Here is a 15000-nt window from a genome sequence, read left to right on the forward strand (position 1 = left end):
TTTCTTGAAGTCTCCCTCAATGACCATAGAGTCATTGTCTTGGGTCAGGGCCCAGTAGTGCAGTGCAGGGATTCTCTGCTCAGGACAAAATTGAAAGCTAACTATATTTACTAATCGCATGATATTTTCGGGATAGATGGTGGAAGCATCATCTGTAGGACTTGGGGACCTCAAGGTATAGGTCACTTAATCCAATCGTCTTCTTTTGTAGATGAGGAGAGTTTAGGCCAAGACCCTCTCTAACATAAGAACTACTGCTTTACCCAGTCTAATGGGCTGCCTGTTGTATGTTGACATTGTACTATACTTTTTCCAATAGGCTATTTTGCTTTATACATATTGAAAAATATCAACATTACCTAACTGAGCATTATCTAAAATTAACAGATGGATGCTAATATTACTACATTCAGAGGTCCTTTCAAATGAACAGAAAAGTGACTGCCTTTTATAAGATAGGAGGTAGTCAATGAGTTCCTGGTAGAATACACTTTATTTGCAATTAAGAAGATTTATTACATGTAATGTTAGCCCAGGCCCAGAGTAAATTGGGAACCACTTTCCACAAAGCAGTCTTGTAGGAAAGTAAGCTGTGCCTCTAAAGTCTGTTCTTTAGCACTGAATCACTGTGTTACCTTTGATAAATGAGTCAACCTCTCTGTCCCTTGGTTTATTTATTGGTAAGTGAGGTTAATATGGTTTACCTTCCTCATAGAAGTATTATGAGGCTTAGTTAATTAGCATTTATAATGCACTTTGATATACTCTGATAAAAGGTGTTCCAGAAGTGAGAGGCCATATTATTCTTTATTGGTAGCAGTATTTTTTTCCTTTAGCTATTGAAAAAGCTTTTAATTGAATTATGAAGATTAATTCCTATAAAAATGCATCTGTTTTTGTAAGCATATTTACATTTTTCATGGAGTAAAACATTTAAAAAAATAATAAATTGAAAAACTTTTAAGATCTGCAAGTGCCGAAGGCACCACATGTGCACAGCTGTTCTGTTAAAGACATCTGTCAAGCAGACATCACCTTATAAAGCCATGTAAACAGTTTCATTCCCTTTCATGACTCAAGAATGGGATTACACCAAAGCTGTTCAAATAAATCATGTTGGGTTTTAGGAGGGGAAATAAAAAGGGCTTGTTTGTGGCATTCAGTGTCTCCAGCATAAAAGTCATGTTGGGACTTAAAAAAAAATTAAGTCCAGCATGCTAAAGGAAAGACCTGGCGATGGCAATCTCATATAACAGTATTTTGATATCCTCAGCCTCCAGCAACTGTAACAATCACAATACTACATACAATCAGTGTCTATTCTGTACTGGACATTTGCCTCAGATGATTTCTTTTTAAATGTTCTTTGGTTAAATAAAATCCAACATTGTAATGTAGGATGCAGGAAACTACCTTTGGCAACTAGACATTCTGTTTCCAGCCTGTTAGACCACAATATTTGAGCCTCCACTCCATGCAAAGCTTTCTTGGGTTCTGGTTGACATTAAGAAGAAGGTGCACACGGTCTCCGAGGAGAAAAACACAGAATCAATTTGCTCTCTTCTATTTAGGGGATTTTGTATGAACTTTTCTTGAATTTATGAGTTCTGAGACAAAGCCAGTTTAGGGTTCTATTCTTCTTTTCATTTGGCAAGTGCAGGCTCCACAGTCATTTGCATGGTAGGTATCCAAACTGTTTGAGCAGGCAGAGACTGGGTGGCAGGAGGAAACACTGGAATTCCTTCACCTTATAAACTTAGGGTTATAACTAATAGGCCCCTCCCTTGTGCCTTTGGCATTTGAGCCTAGAAGACAAACACATTAAAGAAAAATAAAAAAGAGGTCATAGAGGAAAAATCATAGGGTAAAATGGGAGATAATGAACTAGCAGTAAGCGCTGGGGTGGGAATTTGTGGGATGAGACCCTACCTACTGTCACTGTTGGGAACTCAAGGAACCTGAGGGTATTTAACAGAACAACTCTCTGCTTAAGGAACTCCCCTTTCAAAGCAGGTTCTTTGTTTTATTGCTAAGAAAGGCACCCTTTCATGAAAATTGTGAATATCTTAAAAGTAGCTTCAAATTCACCCAAATATCAGAGCCAGGCCAGGACACTGTTGAAGGTATTTCCAAAATGTAGGAATGGTGGCAGGTGCATGGTCCATTTGGAAGAGCAGCAGAGGCAACACAGCTACTTATTTCTTTACTTAGACTTTTTAGTCCTGTCCATCTCCTAAACAGTCAAGACTTATGGAAAATGTTTCTAATTGCCTCCACTCAGCTATACTCGAGGAAATGGCAGGAAGGCAGGAATAGATCATGGTATACACCCTGGTCTCCGAATATCTGTGTCAGTGACTATATCTCCAGGATAAAATCAGTGTAATGAATAACCTCAGTAGCTCTGACAGCACTGAAAATGAGGACCAAATCAGGCAGGATGACATTCAGTGACATACTTTTGATAGATCTGGGAATAGAAAAATGAAGCTAGAAGAGTTTTTTGGTTACTTTTTTATTTGGATTTATGATTCCTATGGAAACTCCACTGATGTACAACTTTGCCATGATAGGAGTCAGAAAGACTTGAGTTCAAATCCTGATTCAACAACTAGTTGTGTGAGCCTCAGCAGGTCATTAATCTGTTAGCCTCTGTTTTCTTATCTGTAAAATGGAGATAAATAATAGTAATTACCACACAGGGTTCTTATGGAGATCAATTGAGATAGCATGTAAAGCACTTTGCAAGCCTTAAAGAGATATATAAGTGATAGCCATTATATATTAATTATTATGTATTATATATAACATGACATATAATGTTTACAATATGATATATATGTATATGATAACAATAACAACTCTTGGTTTTGTTGTTGTCATTGTAACATAGCCTTAGAATGTTGTCTGATGCACTGAAAGGTTGTGACTTGTCCATGTCACTCAGAGTAGGCAGAATTTGAGCCCAAGATTTCTGGACACCCAAACTGGACTCTTATCCACTGGGCTACAGTGCCTCTGTGGGGAAGAAAGCTATTATTTTTATATCTCTTATCTATTTCTGCCATCTAAGAACCACTTACAAAGTGAAGAAATAAATAAGAGGGTTTGTGGCCTGAGGGTAATGCATAAGTATCATTGCTCCATAATTTAAGGGCTTTGGAAATCATTAATCTAAAACTGTTTCTGTAGAGAGAAGAAAACTGAAGACCAGATGCTCAAAGCTGGGATTAGAACCCGGTACTCTTCGCCTTGAATCTCAGGCACTTCCTTGCTTTCTCCCTCCCTCCCTCCCTTCCTCCCTTCCTCCCTCCCTCCCTCCCTCCCTCCCTCCCTCCCTCCCTCCCTCCCTCCCTCCCTCCCTTCCTTCCTTCCTTCCTTCCTTCCTTCCTTCCTTCCTTCCTTCCTTCCTTCCTTCCTTCCTTCCTTCCTTCCTTCCTTCCTTCCTTCCTTCCTTCCTTCCTTCCTTCCTTCCTTTCCTTCTTTCTTTCTTTCTTTCTTTCTTTCTTTCTTTCTTTCTTTCTTTCTTTCTTTCTTTCTTTCTTTCTTTCTTTCTTTCTTTCTTTCTTTCTTTCTTTCTTTCTTTCTTTCTTTCTTTCTTTCTTTCTTTCTTTCTTTCTTCCTTCCTTTCTTCCTTTCTTCCTTTCTTCCTTTCTTCCTTTCTTCCTTTCTTCCTTTCTTTCCTTCTTTCCTTCTTTCTTTCCTTCTCCTTCTTCTCCTTCTTCTCCTTCTTCTCCTCCTTCTCCTCCTTCTCCTCCTTCTCCTCCTTCTCCTCCTTCTTCTCCTTCTTCCCTTCCTTCCCTTCCTTCCCTTCCTTCCCTTCCTTCCCTTCCTTCCTTCCTTCCTTCCTTCCTTCCTTCCTTCCTTCCTTCCTTCCTTCCTTCCTTCCTTCCTTCCTTCCTTCCTTCCTTCCTTCCTTCCTTCCTTCCTTCCTTTTTCTTAATTTTTTTTTTACATCATAGGCCCCTCTGGCAATTTGGTGAAGTCTTAAGTCCCTTCTCAGAGTAATGTTTTTAAAAAGTATACCAGTCATATTGAAAAAGTATTCAAAATATTCAGAAAACCAGTTCACAGGCCCCAGATTAGGGATTCTTCTCTAGAATTTGTCAAGTGCTATACATACATGTGATTGGAACCTTACCACAACCCTGTGATGCATTAGCATTAGCATCCTCATTTTATATACAATTGGAATGACTGCAATAAGAAGAGGAAGAGGATTCTCTTCTTAGCATGTTGATGAACAGTTTTAGGCAAAGTACCTTATTCAGTTCACCTCCATTTTTTAATGAACAGATCACTCCCCACATGTCTTCGTCTGGGAACACTTAACTCATTTCAAGGCTTAGATCAAATACCACCCTCACTTATAAGTGTTTGTTTCCTTCCAGGACAAAGTAAAATCCTTGAGAAAACTGTTTTTGCTTTTGTCTTTGATTCCTCCTCACCTAGCATAATTCCTGGCACATAGGTGGTTAAGAAATGCTTGCTGAGGGGAGCAGCTGGGTGGCTCTGTAGATTGAGAGCCAGGCTTAGAGACTGGAGGTCCTGATTTCAAATCTGGCCTCAGACACTTCCCAGCTGTGTGACCCTGGGCAAGTCACTTAACCCCCATTGCCTAGCCCTTACTACTCTTCTGCCTTGGAACCAATACATAGTATTTATTCTAAGACAGAAGATGAGGGTTTTTAAAAAAAGAAGAAGAAAGAAATACTTGTTGGATTAAATTGAATTTAGTTTTTGAGAAAAGAAAAAATTCTTGGAGAAATGACCACAAATAGAACTTAATTCTTGCCTGGCAGGAAAGTCCTCATGAACTGAAAACACTGTACAAGTTATTCCTTTCTGTTGTCCCTCTTTGAAAATATGTGCCATTCTTCTAGACCTCAGTGCCACCGGCCTGGAAGGGTGAGAAGAATTTGTTCTTGTCATAAAGATCATGTTGGGCAGAAAGAGAGAAATGTGTATGTACTGTGAAAGTGGTAGACACCTTGGAACACATTTCAGAAAAACCAACATGACACTTTTCAGTTAATAAATCCTTATTAACATTCATTTACCAATGGCCTGTGAAAGAGGTCATATGTTTCCTTGTGGCAGACTATTACAATGTTTACTTACTATGTCATGCATGTATCCATATCCATACACATGTACACACAGGGAACAGAAAATCTTCATAAGTTTAGTTCGTAGATACAATGGACCTCTTCTGCCTTCTTACCTGAGCAAGAGTTTCTCCAGTATCCACTGTCCTGTTGCTGTCAGACCTCAGAAACAGATATATTTCAAAGGCTTACAGTGCAAAGTAAACACAGATAGTACAGGCCTGGCTGCATCTCTCCTATCTCCTCCTCTCTGCTCTGAGTCTTTTCTAGTGGCTTGAGGCAGACACCATTATAAATACTGAGTTGAGGGTCTGTTAGAGATTAGACTTAATGTATAGGAAGAGAAAATAAGCCTATTCCTATTTTATGTGAATATCCAAACATCATCTCTTGGGCGAGGTCTACATAGACAAAATGATGCCAGACATTCAGTTCCTAAAGTCCTAATTTGGTTGGACTGGTGCTTGAGAAGCAGTGAGGCTGAGGGTCAAGTTACCTAGCTATGACACTATACAGTTATTAGGGAGCCCCTAAGCACTTGCTATAGACTTGCCATTGTATCAAGCTAAAGAAACAGATAACCTAGCTCCTACTTAGAGAAACACAGCTTGGTTTACCAGATCATAAATTTAAGACCCTAATGCCATTGAGCTCATCATAGATCAGGAATACAGTTCCTGTAGAGGTTAAATGATTTGCCCAAGGCCACACGGAGAGTGACAAAGTTGAGATTTGAACCAAAGTCCTATGATTCCAAATCCAGCACTCTCTCCACTATGGAGGAAATGAGACACAAGATCATCTGTTTTTTCAACAAACATTTATGAAGAACCTGCAGCATGGAGAACTGAGATATTAGAGAATAATGCATAATAGTAGGTGGCCCAGGTGATGATGGGACATAGACATTTGTTTTTTCTAGGATCTCCTCCAGTAGAATGGAAGCTTCTTGAAGGCAGGAAGGACTGCAGTTTTTGTCCACAGTGCCTGGTGTATACATGGGCACTTAATGAAAGCTTGCTGTGTTATTTGGCTTTTTTTTTTTCTGTCCTATACGATGGCATATGCCAGATGAATTAAAAATCTAGATGGCCCTCCTGCTATAGTGAGAACCACACACCCTTTTAAAAGCCGAGTGTATCAGGGAAAACCAAATAAACCAGGGCATAATGGGGTGAAATCCTGTTCTCCCATCAGCCAAGGCCCCTGCTGGGCACTGAAGTCACAGCCAACAGTTTCCCCCTTAATCAAGGAGGTATTTTGAGACTCAACAGGAACCCAGACTGACTCCCACAGTGAACAGTTTTCTCTTCAGGCATGTGTTTCTAGAGTTACTTGGCTGCTAGTTGGTCCATTTATGTCTGTAGTCCTGGGAAGGCTTCCCACTCCCTACTAGCCCGCTCTCCTTGGGTTGTTCTCACAGCTGGGAAAATTAATGGAATCATTGTAACCTGATCAGGTACTCCAAGCAGCAGCTGTACTTACAGCATGAAAATAATCTTTCATTCTTTGTGTGACATTTAAATGATCTCTTATCCAAATGGTCTCTACCTGACCCTCAGCACCACCCATCCTACCCCCATGCCTACTTTAGCTTAGCTCAGGAGTGGTCTATGTAGATCTGCTGTGATTCTGCCAAGTCCTCAGCTATGGACAGTCCATGGAAATGAGAGGAGGCACTATGGGACAGGAGAAAGAGAGCCCAATTTGGAATCAGAATCCAGGAGTCAAGTTCCAACTCTGCTTATTCATTATCTCTGTGGTTTTGGACAAATCATTTCTTCTTTTTAGGCCTCATTTTGTTCCTATAAAATGAGATGGTTAGACTGGAGAACCTTGAAGGTCCCATCCAACTCCAAAATGATGATTCTGTGACAGAGAGCTTAGCTACATGCAACCTTTTCCTAACCTCTGCCATTGCTTACTACTGAAACCTACACTCAGGATGAATCTTTTGCATTGGATTCCTACCATCACATATGGTAGTATCTTTAAAGTTAAAAGCTTGAGGCTATGTTTAAATGACAAAATGGAGAAAAGAAATCCCAGGGAAAGTAGATAATTGGGCTGACTTAGATATATGTCACAAACTTTACCTTTCTAAATTTAAAGTGATTTGCATTATCTCATGTTAAAATGAGGCAGGAATTGAATGTATCATCTTTTTTCCCATTTGGTTAAAATTAGGCTGTTATAGTATACATGCCTGGAAATACTTGAGCAGAAATGGGTATCTAGTGAAAGGAAAAAAAGAAATCATTGCTATCCTATTTCTGGATATGTCTTTTCCATCCCCAGAATACTAGCTCATGGTATATGCCAATTAGTTTCCCCACTTGGCTTTCTAGGACTTCTCTGTATTACCTTCTCTGTGTCATAATTATAGAATCATAGATTGAGGGTTGGGAGGAGCCATGGAAGTCACCTATCCAAACCTCTCAGAAAACAGACACACAGGTAACAGAGCCAGGATTCAAACCCAAGACTTCTGACTCCAAAACCAGCATTCTCCCTGCTGCCCCATGCTGCATTGCCCCAGTCAGGAGTGGTGTTCCTTTTCAAAATCTGCCATAGCTTCTCCATCCAAATGAGCACCATTCTCTTCAAAGTAGTTCTCTTGGGAGATGACATACTTCTTAATCCAGCAATGCTGCTTCCTTTTGGGAACTGCCATCAGGGTCTGGAACTCAGGCTTTTGAATCTTCCGTAGTGGCAAATATTTCTCCTTTGTGGCTGGATTTGATTTCTGGATATAGTCAAAAGCCCAAAAGTCAAAAGCCAAAAAAGGAGTTAGCCAAGTCCAGTATGCTTGTAATAAGGGTTTCAGTCTAACATGGAAGTAAAACTACTAATAAATGAGAGGACTTGCCAACTAGTTATGAATGAATGTATGAGTCCCTAAAGGGGAGTCCAAAAATGTTTTGGGCTGTAGCAGCATTTTTTGGAATGAGTTCACAGTCTTCCGAGTGTACATCGTTTTTTGTTGGTGGTGGTGGTTTTTTAACCCTTAACTTCTGTCTTAGAATGGATAGTAAATATCTGTGACAAAGAGCAGTAAGGGCTAAGCAGATGAGCATTAAGGGCTAACCAGTTGGGATTAAGTGACTTGCCCAGGTTTTATACTGCTAGGAAGTGTCTGAGGCCAGATTTGAACCCAGGTCCTTCCAACTCCAGGCCTGGCACTTTATCTACTATGCTCCCTAGCCACCCCCACAGGGAACATCATAAGGAAAAAGTTCAACATTTATTTTTGCCTCTACTATATGCTAGACCCAAAAGAGGTATCATAGTGGTAAGAGAGGAGGCATTGGAATCAAGAAGACCTGGGCTCCAATCTGTCTTCTGAAACATACTAGCTGTGTGACCGTGGGTAAGTTAGTGCCCAAGGCAGCTCTCTAGGACTAGAAGCAGCAGAGAAGCTATTGCCTGGGGAGAGAGATCTCCCCATATCAATGAAATCACTGGCCTAGCTTCTCTCCCTCTGTGGCAAGCACTTGCGCCTGAATATTGGAGAATTCAGAGAATAAAAGAAAATAGGACCTGCCCTCAAGGAGATTCTCCAACACTTTTTGGATATACAGATTTTGATGTGTTAGAAGATAATCAAAGCTTTAGTCACATACAACCCATTTGGGACTGATTGCACTAAGCCTATGCTCTCCCGCAGCGTTTTACAGAAAAGTCAACCATCATCCTGAGTGTCACAGAAGGAAAGGGAGAGAAGGAAATAAGCATTTATAGAGCGCCTATTATGTGCCAGGAATCATGCTAGCCTTTGTTACAAATTATCTCATTTTATCTTCACTATAGCCCTAGGTAACCTACAGACTATTGTTATTCCCATTTAAGAGTTGAATAAACTGAGACCTAGGTTAAGTGATTTGCCAAGACTCACATAGCTAGTAAGTGTCAGAGGTCAGATTCAAACTCAGGTCTTCCTGACTCCAGGCATATAAACATGTATTTGCAGTTGAACACATGAAAACCAGGCCTAGATTAGATAATTGGCATTCAGTGTAATTCAACAAATAAGTAATTATGGTATGCCAGGCACTGTTCTGGGTACTAGAAATGGAAACATTTTCAGCTCTTGAGGAACTTCTATCCTGCTTGAGGGAAGCAATGTGTACACAGATAAATAAATAGAAAAGATATACAAAGTAAATGTAACTTCCAAGACCAAATTGGGATAGGGGAGGAGGGGGAAGGAAGGAGGGATAGTTACTTTGAAAGGGTCAGGAGACATATTTGTTAAAATAAAAAGCATAGGGATGAAAATAGCTTGCCTTAATATGAGGAAAAGCAAGGTCTGGCATTATTGGCATTGCAATAGAATATAGGCTTTTTGAGGATAGGTATTATTTCCTTTTTTGTCTTTGTATCCCCAATGCCTATAAGACATCTGAGATCTGGTTCAAATCCTGCCTCTACTAAATCCTAGCTACATGACCCTGAGCAAATTAATTTGAGCCCTTGGCGTCCTGGGCACTTTTTAAGACTTAAGTTGAAGAGGAGGTGACAACCTGCATTGGTACAGGGAATTTCCTCATCTGGCCTTTTCCCACATGAATGGGTCTGATGCCTTTCAAGGTACAGTTATAGTAGTATTTATCAAGTACTTGCTGAATAAATGAAGAAACTGGACGTTTCCTAATCAGGAGTGAACAAGGATGTACGCTGTCACCATTACTATTTGGCATGGTACTAAAAATGCTAGTTACTGCTAGGAGACCAGGGAGAAAAGTGTGAGGAGTAGGCACTAAAGAGAAAGTTATCTGCAGACCCTAGGATGGCTTGCCTAGGTGTCATTAAAATTGTCATCCCTGTTTTCTTCTGGCACGTCCATTTAGCTTTTTCTCCCAATACTCGGTCAGCTTGACCCTAACAGGATTTATGTTTAAATCTGTTTTTGTCCTCCACCTTTTATGATAGGATTCTTGCCCAACTATGATTTTAGTTACCTTGGTATATGAGTCATACACAGAACACATGTAGAAGAACAAATTACCTGGGAAGCTAACATCTTAATTTTCAGTCCATCTTGGCACATGCCAGTAGGAGTAATTCAAAGATGCTCCACTCTAAGAAGGTCCCCATTGAGACAAAAATCAGGCGTTGGTGAATTAGGAGCCAAATTGTCTACCCGTTCTGTTTCAGGTCCTTGTACTTGTGAATGGCATTTGAAAAAATGCACAGAGACTCACCCATCCACAGGGTGTAGGCTTGTGGCTTCCAGCCTTTCCTGTTCTGTGCTTCTGCTCTACCACTCTTGAACATGCTCTATGGAGTATGTTTATTTTGCTAAAAATTAAATTGAATTAAAAGGACTTTTGTGTTAAGAATTGAATGATATACCCTGAGATTAGGCATTTAGGTTGTTTTAGAGTTCGCGAATGCATAGATCCTTCAAGACCTGAGTTGGCCTTGTACATGTAAATATATAATATCATTGAGATGTATGCCTAATAGTATTCTGTATAGGTATGGTAGTGGTGTAATAGAGGCTATGACTTACTGAGTAGACTTCAGGGCTTGAAGTTAGATCTAAGATTGTATCCTGCTTCCAATCCTGCAGAAGCTCTGTGACCCCAAGCAAGTCACTTAAACTCTGTGATTCAGGTATTTGCATTTATAGAGGGAATTCCCCTACCAGAAATCCCTGTGCTTTTGGAATCACAGGCTTCCAATACTTCTATTTCTGGGCATCTGGACTCTATTTAGGGAGCCATAAGAGACTAGTGTGGTATAATGGAAATAGAGCAAACGTTTGCAGACGTCTTGAGTTAGAATCCTGGTTCTGCTACTTAGGACCTGTGTGATCTGAGGCAAAGTGCTTCCTCTCTAGACCAATTATTTATTTATAAAACAGAAAGTTTGGATTAAATAGCCCTTCACACTCTGTATCTAGAAGGTTCTAAATCACTTCAATGTCCCTTTGGTAAATAATAGGATAAAGTCTAGACTTTTTTGGAGGAGCAGCACTTACATCATCACTGTTCATTTTCTATCCCATTTATTCAGCAAACAGAGTGCCTACTGTAGGTAGGGGCCAAGTATAGGAGGCAGAAGTAAATGGTCTAGCCCTGGTGTTTCAGATCTTAGTCTGGCACCTTTGCATGAAACAGTATGAAAAAATGACATCATAGCCTATTGGACCATTAATCAGAGGGTCAGAGCTGAGAGGACAGCCCAGAGGACATATATATAACTAGCCACTGGGAGACAGGAGCAGCAGCTGCTACTTTTGACCCCAACACTACCCCCTGGGTTTGGGATAATCATAAGCTAACTGGTGTGCTTTCTCCCTCTACAGAAATGGTTTCCCCAAACAGACGGCAGCACAGCTGATCCTGAGAGCCATCTCCAGCTACTTTGTATCCACGATGTCCTCGTCAATCAAAACGGTTTATTTCGTGCTCTTTGACAGTGAGAGTATAGGGATATATGTGCAGGAAATGGCAAAACTAGATGCTAACTGAGTTGAAGGAACTACAGAAGCAGCCCAAACTCACTTGGTCCCTTTCTCCAATTTAAAATTAAAAAGGAAAAAAAAAAGTCCTTAACTCCTAATTGTGAGGCAACTCCCTTTATTTTCAATTTTGCTCATCTAGGGAAATGTTTTTTTGTTGTTGTTTGTTTTTCGGGTTAATTTTTTTTGACCTTCTAAAATGTTTTTATGTTAGCACTGATAGTTGGCGTTACTGCTGTTAATGCACTGTTTCAGCCCTTTTATGAGGTTAGTGTAATCTAGGAGATTTTATAGTTTTATTTTAATGAAAACCGGATTGATGCAGACAGTAGTGGGAAGTACATTGTCTTTTACATGTGGAAGAAACCAGGAAGCCCTATTTTGTAACTGTGTTGTGGTACGTAATCCTACATTGCGTGACGTTTCCTTCTCATCACATTGTTCTCATTTTTTTCCTAAAACAACAACAAAAAGAAAAAAAAATCACATCTAATTTCTGTTTACTTATTGTCTTAATGATGGATCTGGAAATGGGGAAAAAAGAGAAGCCTGTTGTCCTTAATTATATTTGCAATTTGGAATTTGTGTGAATTGATTTAGTAAAATGTTAAACTGTTTCTGTGCCTCGTGTGTTTTTGGGTAACTATATCAGAGAGAGTCATGGCTTACTTCTCACAGTGGCTGTAAAAAAAACTGTAAGGGAGAAAGAGACCCAAAGGGGATAGAGTACTTTTCACTTAGGGTCCCCTGAATACTCAAGCTGCGATCTCCAGGTATTCTAACCTCCAGTTAGTTAGAGTGTCAAGCAGAATCACTTTCTCTCACTGGGCCAGTTGCACAAACACCTTGGAGACAATTGATGTATAAAATCAGTATCTCTTTTATTATAAGAGGGGATACAAACTGAGGATCAGAATAAGGAGTCCTTAACTCTAAGAGATCTAGCTATTCACCCAATAACCCTCTATGTCCCTCACAAGAGGGAGCCTTCTGGTCTTCTAGTTAACTTACCAGCTCCCTATTTCTATCTAAGTGCTCTCCAAAAGCTGACTAAGCTACCTGTCTATGACCCTCAGTAGTTGGTTAGATTTGGTTCAAAAGCTGTCTCCAAAACCTGTTTTGATTGCTTTCAAACAACCAAGTCCACCCCAGGGGGTCTGACCCCTGAGGTAAAAACCTCAAAGCTGATCTGCCAGGATTTTTAGATAAAAACCTTCTGGAAAGCACAGCAGGTATGGCCAGATCCTTTTCTAGATGATCCCCAGTCAAACAAGAGTACCTCCAAAGATGATTTAGGGGTTTTTCCTTCTCCACAATCAGGTTGAGGTAGCTAAGCTCTGACAAGCTGCCTTTCTTCCACCTTTCCGGACAGGAAGAGCCAAGTTTCCTACCAGGACAACTCTAGCAGTTGTCACTTCCAAACTGTTCCTCCTCTGCCTTCTGCCTGCCAAAATCCTTTCCCTTGAGTTCCTAGCCTATGCATTAAAGATAGCCCTCCACTTTTCTTAAATCTTATCCTATCTCTGTCCTTTTCCCATTACAACTTGGAAAGGATGGATGGCTCTAGGACAGCTCAGATCTTGCTTGTATAGAGAAATGGAGTGTGCAGAGTTAAATTCCCTTTTCCTACCTCAGGTCCCAGAGTGGTCTGTTCATTATCATTCACATCTTCGGGCACTGAAGCTCACATTCCACCTGCATGATCAGAGGATGGACTCTTGTCTTAGCTGCATATTATACCTCATCCTGATCATGTATGTGAAGGAACCCTTTGGCATGTGACTTCATAAAAGGTGTATAGTATAATTTTCAGCTGAGAGGCAGTTTAGAGCAGTGATATCAAATTAATTAGAAAGAGGGGCCACTAAACAGTATATATAAAGATCCTTGCTCCATGTTGACTTGGAGAATCATTAAAACCATCATATTATCGATGTTCTCTAGTATTTTTATTTATTTTGTTAAATATTTTCCAATTACATTTTGATCTGGCTGGGGCAGTACTGGGTTGCCTTTTTGATACTTCTAATGTAGAGTTACTGTCCATATCCAGAAGGTTGGGCTTCAAGTCTTGCCCCTGGCCCATACACATTTTTTAACACTGGGCAAGTTGAACTTCTCAGACTTCTCAGACGTTTAGGCAACTCTCCAAAGCTGCAAATTGAAGAGCAGTTGCTAAAATGTATTGGTAAGAGAATATGAATACTCATCAAGAGAGTATTCTCAAAAAAATCTCAGTTTTGTACCCTCAACCCTGCCCCCCTCAAAAAAACCCTATTTTCATGTCCATTAGAATATTTTATAAAAATAATAATGAATGCTTGAATTTGAAAAAAAAAACTCTTGGAACAGTTTTATTGCTTCTATTATTTGTTTTTCATTGGAAAAGATCCTGATGTTGGGAGATATTAAAAACAAAAGGAAAAAAGGTTGGCAGAGAATGAGATGAGTAGATGGTGTCATGGAAACAATGAGCATGAGTTTGGATAGACTTCAGGAGATAGTTGTAGGATAGGATGGCCTGGCGTCTCTGGTCCATGGCGACACAAAGGTCACAATTAAAGAACCACGCAACAACAGTTATTTTTTTTAAACCCAGGCCTCTTTGTCCTGCCCTAACCTAGCCTGGAATACATGTTCTCCCAGCTTTGCCCCTTAACTACACCTTTGTAATCTTGCCACTTAAATCTCTCACTTTTGTAAAATGAAAGAGTTGGTCTGGAGGCTCTGAGGTCCTTTCCAGCCTCTTTTTATTCTGTTCATGTAACAAACAGCTACACCCCCGGATAGGTAAAAATTCACCAATAACTAGGACTCTTAAAAATTACATTTTGTTTAATATAAGGGCTTTGGACTAGATAATCTTTAGGGATTCACCCAGCTCTGGCAGTTTCCTTCCCAAAACAACTAACCAAGTGTAGCATTTTGACTTCATGTTCAAACTAGAAATGCAGCTTACTGAGTCGTTCTTTAAGTAGCCAGTTTAGTACTATTAGACACATTCGTTGTTTTTCCATGGTCTCTGCTGGGGTTTCTTTGTGTCTAAGCTTTGTAACCCTGGTACCAAACCTTCAGATTTTTCCCTATTCTTTATTAAGATGTAGTTTTCAGATGACAAAAACTTCAACCAATTAGATGTTACTTTTGTGCAGCCAACAATTGGGCAGATGAAATGACTTTTTAGGAATCTAATCAATATAATTTTGCCAGTTGGTGGGGGGAGGGATTGGACTGAACAGGATTTCTAAAACTTAGTTTGAAAATGTATAGTTAGGTCTGAGGTCAATGTCATCCTGGAATGACATGGCAATCTTCTGAGCAAAACAAAATCTGTATTTTGCAAAGATTCCACTAGATGTCGCTAAAAGGACTGGAAAATCAATGATTTGTCCATGTGTTCACACAAAGGCATAAATTGTGTGG

The 15000-nt window shown here is 39.9% G+C and overlaps 1 protein-coding gene across 4 annotated transcripts in view; it reads left to right on the top strand.

The window, feature by feature from the left end:
• The window catches only part of LOC100014238 (core histone macro-H2A.1), a 102349-nt gene extending 90155 nt beyond the window's left edge, over positions 1–12194 (top strand). For all 4 annotated transcript variants that reach the window (XM_001365207.5, XM_001365149.5, XM_007473361.3 and 1 more), the window contains exon 9: positions 11422–12194. In XM_001365207.5, the coding sequence (XP_001365244.1) occupies positions 11422–11587 (166 nt within the window). In that variant the 3' untranslated portion in view covers positions 11588–12194. The remainder of the gene's footprint in view (positions 1–11421) is intronic.
• Positions 12195–15000: the final 2806 nt, after the last annotated feature.

This window comes from Monodelphis domestica, chromosome 1 (genome assembly GCF_027887165.1).
Source record: "Monodelphis domestica isolate mMonDom1 chromosome 1, mMonDom1.pri, whole genome shotgun sequence".
NCBI lineage: Eukaryota > Metazoa > Chordata > Mammalia > Didelphimorphia > Didelphidae > Monodelphis > Monodelphis domestica.